Here is a 9,982-nt window from a genome sequence, read left to right as displayed (position 1 = left end):
GTATAAGAAACACACTAGAATCACCATTCTACTCCAGTCAGATGTTTATTATAATGCATTAAAGGGGAATACCTTTGGATATTGTGATCAAGGAAAACTTACAGTATGCTCTGTGTGATATGAAAGCAATCCAGAGGAGGAATTTGAAAATCTCTTTCTCAATAAGCAGGGCTTCAAACAAAAACTAACATACATACAGAAATAATTACACTCTTTCCATAACAAACAACAAAGTATTAGGTCAGGAAGAATTTGCTACAGTAATTTGATAGATTTATTAACGCATGATTAAAATACTGTATTAATTACATTTAACCTTTATTACCATGAATGACCGTGTCTACCCCAACCACTTTCTACAGTGCTGCTGTGTTAACAGACAGAGGCTGCTGGGATTGGAGCTTCAAGGCTTCCTTCAACCTTTGGCTGTTTCTCTCTAAAACTCAACAGAGCTCTGGAGTCTGAGTTCAGAGGATCACAGCTCTGTCTCTGCTTCTGGCTGAGAGGCAGGTCCTGGGCATGGTGACACAGGTGGTGCAAACGCTGGAGAGACACCAGGAACAGATGAGTTTGTTACAGACATTGGTTCAGGAGGAAGAACAAACTGTCAGAGGTCAGGATAGAGCTCTCCAGTCACTACAGAGGGAGGAACAGTACCTGGCTTAGTGTTCCTGCAGTCCTGGTGAGTTTATACAGCATGACCAGAGGCACACAGATGACAGAGGAGAGGGCAAAGAGCCAGCCCAGGACATACACCCAGTCTGGATACACATACGTGTTGTTGAACTTCAGGGGGGTGAACTTGACCAGGGAGAAGATGAAGATGCCCTGAAGGAGAGAGAACAGACAGCTGACTAAGCTTCACCAAAACAGAGCAATGGAGAGGATGAATTAAAATACAGAATGTCATATTGCAAATGAAACTGCTTTTTAAAGGGGAACTTAATTTGAGAAATTTTAAGACATACACTTACAGTGCACACAGCTGGAGTGATGTAGCGCCAGCAGTACCGGAATGCAGACAAAGGCCGATAGCCAATCATGTCCTCAATGCTGGCACAGAAGAGATCAGCTCCTGTATGAAACCCAGAAGTCAACAGAAGCCATTCACTAAGGATCATGAGCTATTAAGGATTTTTAAAATATCGTAAATTCAACACAACATAATGTTAGATAACCACTGTTCCATTCTACGTTGTTTAGATATTGATGGATTCATAACAAAAATAAAAGCTACATGGTGAAGCATTCAGAATCCTGCACATAAAGATTTGTGATAATGGAGTGTGAGCTCACCGTACACCCATCCAATGCAAGTGCTCTGAAATATGGCAACAAACAAAATGTGGGTCCCATTGCTGCCATAGTAATCAACCAGCTGGAAGACATAATAGCCTCCCTGTGGAGAGACAATACACTGTTTCAATATTTGCTAGAATGATAATGGTGGCTTGGTTACAGTGATGGAACACTATAGATTAGATGAAAATGTCACGCTATGCCACAAATATCCTACAGTTTTCAATACATCTCTTCAGCTCTTTGGCGTGTTCAGAAGAACTTGCTGATCCCTTAACAGACAGCTTGTTGGTTGCCTATCAGGCCCCTCAGCCCTTCAGTCCTCACCTCAGTGACCATGAGGAGCCCAAGCAGGAAGCAGACCACACAGAAGAGGAGCAGAAGGAGCTCCTGCCGGTATCCTCTCCGGAACACTGCAGGAAACAAATCCACGATGGCCGTCATCACGGTTTCAATCCCCACAAACTGCATAGAGCAAGACAACAGAGACCACAGTCAAATTAGAGAGTCAAGTTATTCCATTGCTTTTTGCCTTGGGCATACTGTATATAATATGGAATAATAATATGGTCTCACCTCTGTGTCCAGTCCTAGCAGGATGATCATGATGAAGAAGAAGGTGGCCCAGAGCTGAGGAAGAGGCATCATGGCCAGTGCCCTCGGGTACGTAATGAACACCAGGCCAGGACCTGCACAGTCAGACACAAGAAAACATTCATGAAATCACATAGTAAATCTTAAAAGGCACAGTACAATTACCGTTCGATTCTAGCCACAGATCAACTGAGGTTCCACAAAAACAGTCAAACAAATCATTCCTTTGGGTTAATAAAATGTTTTTCACAAGACAGTCCTCCAAGGTTTACATTTAAAGAGCGCATTCCAGTCAGAGGAGAACCAGGATGACAAGTTGTAGATGTGAACAGACTGCAGCTCACCAGACTCGGCCACCAGCGAGATGTCCACTCCCTGCTCGTACGCCATGAAGCCCAACACAGAGAAGATGGCAAATCCAGCCACAAAGCTGGTAGCACTGTTGAGGAGGCACAGGTAGAAGGAGTCCCTGCATGAAAAGAGACCATGGTGTCATGTTGTCAAGCATCCGAACACATTCATCACACATTCTAGATCTGAGGCTGGGAGAGTAACCCGCCACTGGAAAGACCTGTCAGAACAATGAACACAAGTGGTCTGTTCTTGTAGTATAATGAATGATACAAGAGTCCATTTTTAATGGTTTCTTTTGCTCAGTGTACAATGTGTCTATTTGTAGGGGAGAACAAAGGGATTAGCAAAGTTATAATTTTGCCATGACCTTTGCACTCACTTGTAACAGTTGTTGTTATATTTGTTGTGGCTGCCCAGACACGTCAAAATGCCCCCACAGAGACTGTAAGAGGAAAACACTTGTTTTGCTGCATCCATCCACACCTAGGAGAGACAGAGACAGGGGAATAATATATGTGTATTCTAATAATGAACCATATGAATCTACAGTATGTTTTCAGAATTCATGACAGACACAGTGGAGGAGAGCTGATCTGTGTGTCCTGAAGTACCTGAGGGTCAGCAAGCCGGGCTGGGTCAGGGGAGAGGTAGAAGACCAGCCCATCAGCAGCTCCAGGCAGGGTGAGTCCTCTAACCAGCAGCACCACCAGCATCACATAGGGGAAAGTGGCTGTGAAGTACACCACCTGAAGCCATAGACATACAGAGCAGTTTAATTTGAATTGTTTACATTAACACCACTTGGGGTCAGAAGAACTTTCTGGTCTACCACTCGCCTTCAGCAAAATATAAAAGGTTTATTTTAATTATAACACATTTTAAAAATGATGTACAGTAATATGTTTCTTCACAGAAATGTTCCTTTGTGATAGACATCCTCTTCAATCAGCCTGTCTAAATTGTAAGAAAAGATTTTCTAAGAAATTGCACTGACTGGCTTAAACAACTGAATCGCTGTAAATCTCATCAGAACGTTTTGAGGCAACTTGATTCAGGAATTCAAGATCATTGAACATATTATATCACACCAAAGGACTCACCCAAGTTTGCACAAAAGCAACCTACTGTACTTGGAAGTGTATTTAAAACTGAGAATCAGAGGCACTGTGAAAAACAAGCTACCCAACAATGTTTAAGCCAATACTTTGGCTTCCTTCAAGAAATGTCTGGATTTGGCCCTTTATTTTAAAATCTCTAGCAACCAAACAGCTTAAATGGGCCAAATATTACCTTCACATTTTGAAACTTTTTGTTCCATTGTACTGTACCATAAAGACAATTATAGCTAACAAACAATTGTCTAGATGTTATGAAAATGTGTTCATCAGCACAGAGCAAAAGTCACCCCAACAGCAATAGTGTCTCACCTTCCCTGTGGACCTCACTCCCTTCCAGACAGAAAAGTAACAGATGATCCAGGCCAGCAGGAGACACAGGGCCAGTTCCCATCTCAGACTGCCCACCTCATCGATTCCACCAGAGATACCCAGCACCCTCCTGCTGCAGGGAACAGGACACAGACATAATTGTGTTGAAAGACATGCCCACAGTATGTGATTGTGTACGTACAGGTGTGAGGGTGTCTAACATACAGTACTTCCAGAACTCCATTACAGTAGAAGTGTTTTTTTATGCATCTGTCCAGTTGGAAGTGAGATTCTGCTTATCAAACTCCACACAATCATCTGCCAGAAGAGTTAAGAGAATGGAAGAAGTGTGCAACCTTGTATTGAAGACAGCAAGTAATGGTGAGAGTGCAGAGAGAACAAGATAAAAAATGTGATTGTGTGTGTACAGGTGTGAGGGTGTCCAACTTACTTCCAGAACTCCATTACAGTAGAGGTGGTCCTTTCAGCATCTGTCCAGTTGGAAGTGAGATTTTCCTTGTGAAATTCCACACAGGCATCTGTCAGAAGACCAGCAGAATAGAAGAAGTTTGTTTTTTTGTGTGGACTGCAAGTGCTGGTGTGAATGCAGAGAAAACAAGATCGAAATTCTGCTAATGCACAAACTTCTGAATTATCAACTTCATGACTGGCTGACAGCTTCACTCACACCAGGGCACTCAGCCAGGGAAAAGAGTATCTCTGGAGTCTTCATTTACAGTGCACTCAAGTTTCAAGGGGGCAGCTAATCAGCTCCTGTGCTCCAGTACCTGTGTTCCAGGTGTTTCTGCAGCTGGCCCACGGCAGCTCAGAGCTGAAGGACGAGAACAGGTAGTAGAAGGCCCAGGCCAGGATGATAATGTAAACTGTACTACCGTAGGTATTGATCACCACAGTACATAAACCAATTCCTGTAGAAAACAATAGAGATGGAAACACAGAACTGAAATACTAAATTGGGGTAAAACATACCATTGCCTTTATTGTGCAAAAACTGGTGTGATGTTAGAATGAACTGCCATCTGAGACCAATTTTCTCCCAGCATGGCTGAGTACTTTATCAATGCAAAAATACAAATCTATGTGCTCACCTATGAACAAGTGACAAAAATAGTCTTTGCTTGTTTTGTACTTTCTGTAGAACAAACTGCAGCAATGTTACCAACCTTCAAACAGGGGGCAGATCTTCCTCCAGCAGGTGATGCCCCCCTGGCTGGTGTACTGCCCCAGAGCTGTCTCCAGCAGGAACAGGGGGATTCCGCAGGTAAACAGGAACAGGACATAGGGGATGAGGAAGACACCTGCAGGAAGAAAATACAGTGTTCACTCTAGTATCACTAAATTGACCTTCCTATGCTGGAGGAGCTGAGACCAGGAGTCCATCGGGGAAAAACAGCAACATGTAGCTTGTAAGAAAACAGAACAGAAACGAATCTCATTCTAACCCACAGCCAGGCTCCATGCTATCAGTGCTGCTCACAGTCACACAGTTAAGCACACTGCAAGCTGCCATCTCAGCTATATTAACAGTCTCCTTCTCACCTCCTCCATTTTTGTAGCACAGGTAGGGGAACCTCCACACGTTGCCCAAACCAACAATCTGTCCAGCAACAGCCAAGTTGTACTCCCACTTGTTTGCCCACTGGCCCCTCTCCTGGATCTTCTGTCCTTTCTGCTTCAGTCTGCTCCCCTGGACTGGGGGCTCACACTGGGCTCCTGTCTGAAGATCCCTGGCCATCCCAGTTGCAACCTACTGAAATGAGTCTGTCCAGTGGAATCTGTGCACTGTTGAGGCCAATGGATTGAGAATGAGAAAACAGAAAAGTGTCAGCTACAGAGTATCTCACTGGATTGAGGAATGCTTGAAGCTTATATATAATTAATTTACAAAAGTGACATTAAGGAAAACCCATGTTAGGAAAAGAGTACTTTTTAAGGAGAAAAGGAAAGAACAGGCGATCTCATCTCAAATTGAAAACTTTATCAAAGGAATTGCTGAAAATAGAGAGCTAAGAAAACATAGTGGGATAAACAATAATTTAAATAATTATTTTCCCCAAATGTCTAAGATATACCTGAGCTGTTGGTAGAGTTTGAGTTCTTTCTTTGGTACCACAGCTCTGGTGAAGAAGTAATAAATGAGAGGTAAACTAGAACAAACATACTGTATATTTAGTAATGACACAGCTAGACAACACCAAACTCAACATATAAGGGAGATCATTCATAAAGCAAGGCGTCTCAGAGGTCTACATTCTGAGGTCCCTGAAAACCATGTTATTGAAACAGTACTTAAAGCCTAAACAGAACTAAATCTCCCTTCATATAAACCTGGATGCCACAAAGCAAATGAGATTCTATCTCCTATTCTACAAATGCATCGTCAACAAGGAGAGAATGTTATTAGCCTGAGGTCTGCAATAATGGAAATCAGAGTGTCCTTAAATAACAGGATGCTGAGCTCTCTTAGACACGGTTCAAACACATACAGTAGCTAGGATCTGGCCTAAAGACCAGTCAGAACAAGGTCCTGTTGCCTGGTTCACTTTCTCTATCTCCCTCTCTTTCTCTTTTCTTTGCTTTGCTTCTGTTCTTCCTGTCTCTACTCCTGTCTTCCTGGGTGTTGAAAGTTTGATCTTATTGGGATTAAACAGAGCAGGGGTTGGCAACTTTTCAGATGGGACATGCCAAAAGAAAGCTCATGAGGAATTTTGTATGGATTTGCATGTCTTTGATACTTTTTTATTGTCAACTTAGCTTAACACTTTAAGCAGAACACAAGCCTTAGAGTGTTCAGTTGTTTACTGGCTTTAGTAAGATCACATCACATCAATTGTTGATCCAAATGCTTATAACAATGAAAATGTGACATTTTCTTCACAAAGTCAAATTTAACTGTTCACTGAAATTCAATTAGCTGCATTTCAAAATCCTCAACACCCATTCATTGAAACACTGAAAAATGTATGTCAATGTTATCAAAGCTATCTGTTTTAATTTGTAAAGAAAACATTGGGCCAAAATCTTGTTAATCATAAAATTCTGATGCCCGTTCTTGCACATACACTCCAAATTCAGCTGCAGTGTTATGTTTTGAAAGTTCTTTAAGATGTTGGAAATACCATAAAGTTGAAGTGTCAAGGTCCTAAGGAAAAAATGGCAAATTTTGCAAGAAATGCCTTCCACATTTTGAAACATGGAAAAACATTTAGTTTTGCATCCCATTTTTCTTCATGTAATTTGAGGTAGTAACATTTCACAAAAAGCTTTTGATTGCATCACAACAGCCCATAAAAAATACCAAAATCTTCCCACGGCTTATCCAATAAACACTTCTGTGAAGTGAAATGCCCTTGTATGCACTATCCACCTCCCAAAACAGAATTTGAAACTGCCTGTACATCAAGGCAGATCGAGAAACTAGAAAATTCACAATTTTCATCACATTATTAAGCTTCTTAAAATTTACCATAGGGAAACCATAGTAGGTGCACTGTTAGTCGTTACAGAAAGTATTTTCATTGCGTCAATTTCTTTCCTCAAAATGATTAATAAATGTCTTAGGTACTGTATAATTTCTCCTGAAGTTGTGCAATACATGTGTTTTAAATAATGTAGCTCTTCTCAAATTGCATCTGAGTCACAGTATCTCATGAGAATTGCAAATGTTAGTATTTCATTTATATCAATTCACTCATCTAGTACAATACTAAATATGTTTACAGTATATCTTTAAATGGCAACGTCAGCTGTTTGTTAACATTTTCAGCCATTTCACCTACAGTAACAGTATGCATCCCTCCACCAGTCTAGCACACACAGGTAAGTCCTTAATTCTAGAGATAAACAAAACATCTTAACAACTGAAAAACATTGTCTTTAAAATTTTCCATCTGTATGTATTTTTCCATGTTGAGCAGTTTTGTAACTTGCTTCTATCACTTGACTTTTACTTACACAGAAATAAGTAAAGACACTATTTTCTGTACCTCGTTATGGCCTTTGACAGGCTATTTTCTATATCTCGTTATGTTTGACAGGCTCAGCCTTATTCACCTCATCCTTTAAATGTTTGTCATGTTTTGTCTGAAAACCCATTTGGTGCTTGATGTGCGACAAGCTTGTCGCTTTCAATTCAGTACATCCTGTCAGTCACTCTTTTGGTTTTCTAATCTGACATCAGTCATCATGTAGCTGGTAAAACAATCTGACTCTGTTCCTTGCTATCGGATGTGGATAGTTGTGATATTCCTATTTAAACTCAAGTTCTACTGTCCTAACTCACCACCTTTGTTCTTGTAGCTCACCTTGGGGAACCTTCACCCACTTCTGTGCCCGCTGGCCCCTCTCCTGGTTATTCCGCCCCTTATGCTCCCTGAGACTGCAGGCTCACACTGGACGTCTGCCCTTGGCTGTGCCAACTTCAGCAAATAAGAGGTTGGAAAGGAGAACTAAATTATCTGCAGAGTAAAGTGAGGAACATCTGCTGTATGTGAAGCTCTTTTGAAGGCTTGACATAAAAGATATGCAAATGAAAAATTTGATTAACTCACAAAAGTTTAGCTTTGTTCTTTGCAAATGTTTCTAAACTATAGTTTTCTAAAGCTCATTAATTATTTCTTTCTTCAAAACATTTCTGAAGAGAAACATGAAAACAGTGATCATTAATGCAGAAGGAAGGTTTTTTGAAACAATGGTCATCACAGGTGGCTAAATAGAGAAATATATCTTAAAAGATACATTTGCAAAATATTTAGACTAATTAAGACCCAAGAGGACTAAAAGCTGATTGCTGGATTCTGATGTCGGGCAGCCCTGTCAGAGATACCCCTGAATTTACAGCCAGAAGTACACCACCCCCACACACACACATTTCACCATTGTCACTCTGAGCTCAGGAGCAGGCAATGCATCAACCATCATCCATATTTTTCATCATTTTTTAAAAAACATTTTGTAAATCAGACTCACAAAATAAGATCAGGCTACTATAATAAAAGCACGATTAGATTTTGAACATATCATAATCAGCAGCAACACAGAAAAGTCTATGTTTGCATAAAAAAGAAATGGCTGTTCATCTGTTATTTTATTATGTGTTGGCAGGGTGTCTGTTAGTCATGAAAGAGGAAATGACTGATATAAAAAAAAGGAAATTAGAGAATAAAATCCAGCTAAGAATCACCACTGTACTCCCATGAGAAGTTGACAAAAATATGTTAAAGCAAAAAAAAAATTGAATTTAAGAATAGGTTCTATTCAGTGGGATATGTGTATAAATCAGAGGAAGAATTACTAATTCCTCCCTTTCTTTGAGCTTAAGGTATCGGGCGAAGTCGGGAACGAGACGTAAACCCTCAGGTAGCGGACGTGGGGCGACCTGGTGAGGCAAGCCTCTCGACAACTGATCCCAATGCCGAGTGAGGAGAACAAGACAGACCAGAAATAAAAAGCAAACCTCCACCAGAGGCACCGGAGGCACAAGAACAGGCACAGGGAAGCAAGGAACAGGACAGAAAGGTGGAGTGCCCTCTAGGGGTAGGAAGAGGGTAGCGACAGTACCCCCCCTTCAAGGGCGGCTCCGGACACCCATAACAAAATAAGCTGCACAGCACTGGGGGGAGGAAAAACCTCATTTAACTGAAAGGAAACCTCTGATAGTCCACGGCGGAGAGCTAACTCCCTTCTCTGGGGTAAACCTTTATTTTGAGGAAATAATCAGGGCACCCGAGGACAGAGACAAAAACCAGACAAAACGTAAAAAATAACGTACAACAGAAATAAACCCTGACGGAACAGAGGAACACACAACATGTAAAAAATAACAGGGAGACAGGGAACCAGAAGCCAGAGAGGCCAGGAAAATAAAAGCCAGGAAAGAAGAAAAGGGAGAAAGGGAACAGAAGCCAGGGTGGCCAGGAGACTGCTCGCAGGGTCTAGAGCAGGCTTGGCATTCTGTCACGGGATCCGGAGGCTAGCCGTGGAGAGAGACCAGTGAGACATGAAGACCCAATGCGAAGCGGCAGGAAAGGAGCAAACACGGGGGTTCGCTCCAAGCTCCAGGTATTGGGCGGAGTCGGGAACGAGACATAAGCCCTCAGGTAGCAGACGTGGGGCGACCTGGTGAGGCGAGCCTTTCAACAACTGATCCCAATGCCGAGTGAGGGGGACAGGACAGACTGGAAATAAATAGCAAACCTCCACCAGTCGCATTGGAAGCACAAGAACAGGCACAGGGAAGCAAGGTACAGGACAGAAGGGTGGAGCGCCCTTTAGGGGTAAGAAGAGGG

At 41.9% G+C, this 9,982-nt stretch overlaps 1 protein-coding gene across 1 annotated transcript; it reads right to left on the bottom strand.

Moving 5' to 3' along the window:
- Positions 1 to 6: 6 nt before the first annotated feature.
- On the bottom strand, positions 7 to 8,148 carry LOC138239216 (sodium- and chloride-dependent GABA transporter 2-like). Its single transcript, XM_069190401.1, has 15 exons — positions 8,000 to 8,148; positions 5,235 to 5,477; positions 4,859 to 4,993; positions 4,463 to 4,603; positions 4,126 to 4,213; positions 3,675 to 3,807; positions 2,859 to 2,993; positions 2,627 to 2,730; positions 2,238 to 2,362; positions 1,876 to 1,988; positions 1,627 to 1,764; positions 1,297 to 1,399; positions 975 to 1,075; positions 658 to 828; positions 7 to 543 (listed from the first exon to the last, which is right to left on the bottom strand). Exons 2-15 carry the CDS (start codon positions 5,428 to 5,430, stop codon positions 373 to 375), a joined length of 1,854 nt encoding a protein of 617 aa, XP_069046502.1. The 5' UTR covers positions 5,431 to 5,477; positions 8,000 to 8,148; the 3' UTR covers positions 7 to 372.
- Positions 8,149 to 9,982: the final 1,834 nt, after the last annotated feature.

This window comes from Lepisosteus oculatus, chromosome 5 (genome assembly GCF_040954835.1).
Source record: "Lepisosteus oculatus isolate fLepOcu1 chromosome 5, fLepOcu1.hap2, whole genome shotgun sequence".
In the NCBI taxonomy this organism is placed as follows: domain Eukaryota; kingdom Metazoa; phylum Chordata; class Actinopteri; order Semionotiformes; family Lepisosteidae; genus Lepisosteus; species Lepisosteus oculatus.
This window is presented reverse-complemented; position numbering and strand designations above follow the sequence as displayed.

Excerpts from the sequence above, each read along its gene's own strand:
- LOC138239216 (XM_069190401.1), bottom strand. The coding sequence starts at position 5,430 with ATGGCCAGGGATCTTCAGACAGGAGCCCAGTGTGAGCCCCCAGTCCAG. Across the intron at positions 2,994-3,674 it reads GAGTGAGGTCCACAGGGAAG|GTGGTGTACTTCACAGCCAC; the intron begins GTGAGACACTAT and ends CTATGGCTTCAG. Across the intron at positions 829-974 it reads TCACTCCAGCTGTGTGCACT|GGCATCTTCATCTTCTCCCT; the intron begins GTAAGTGTATGT and ends TCTCTCCTTCAG.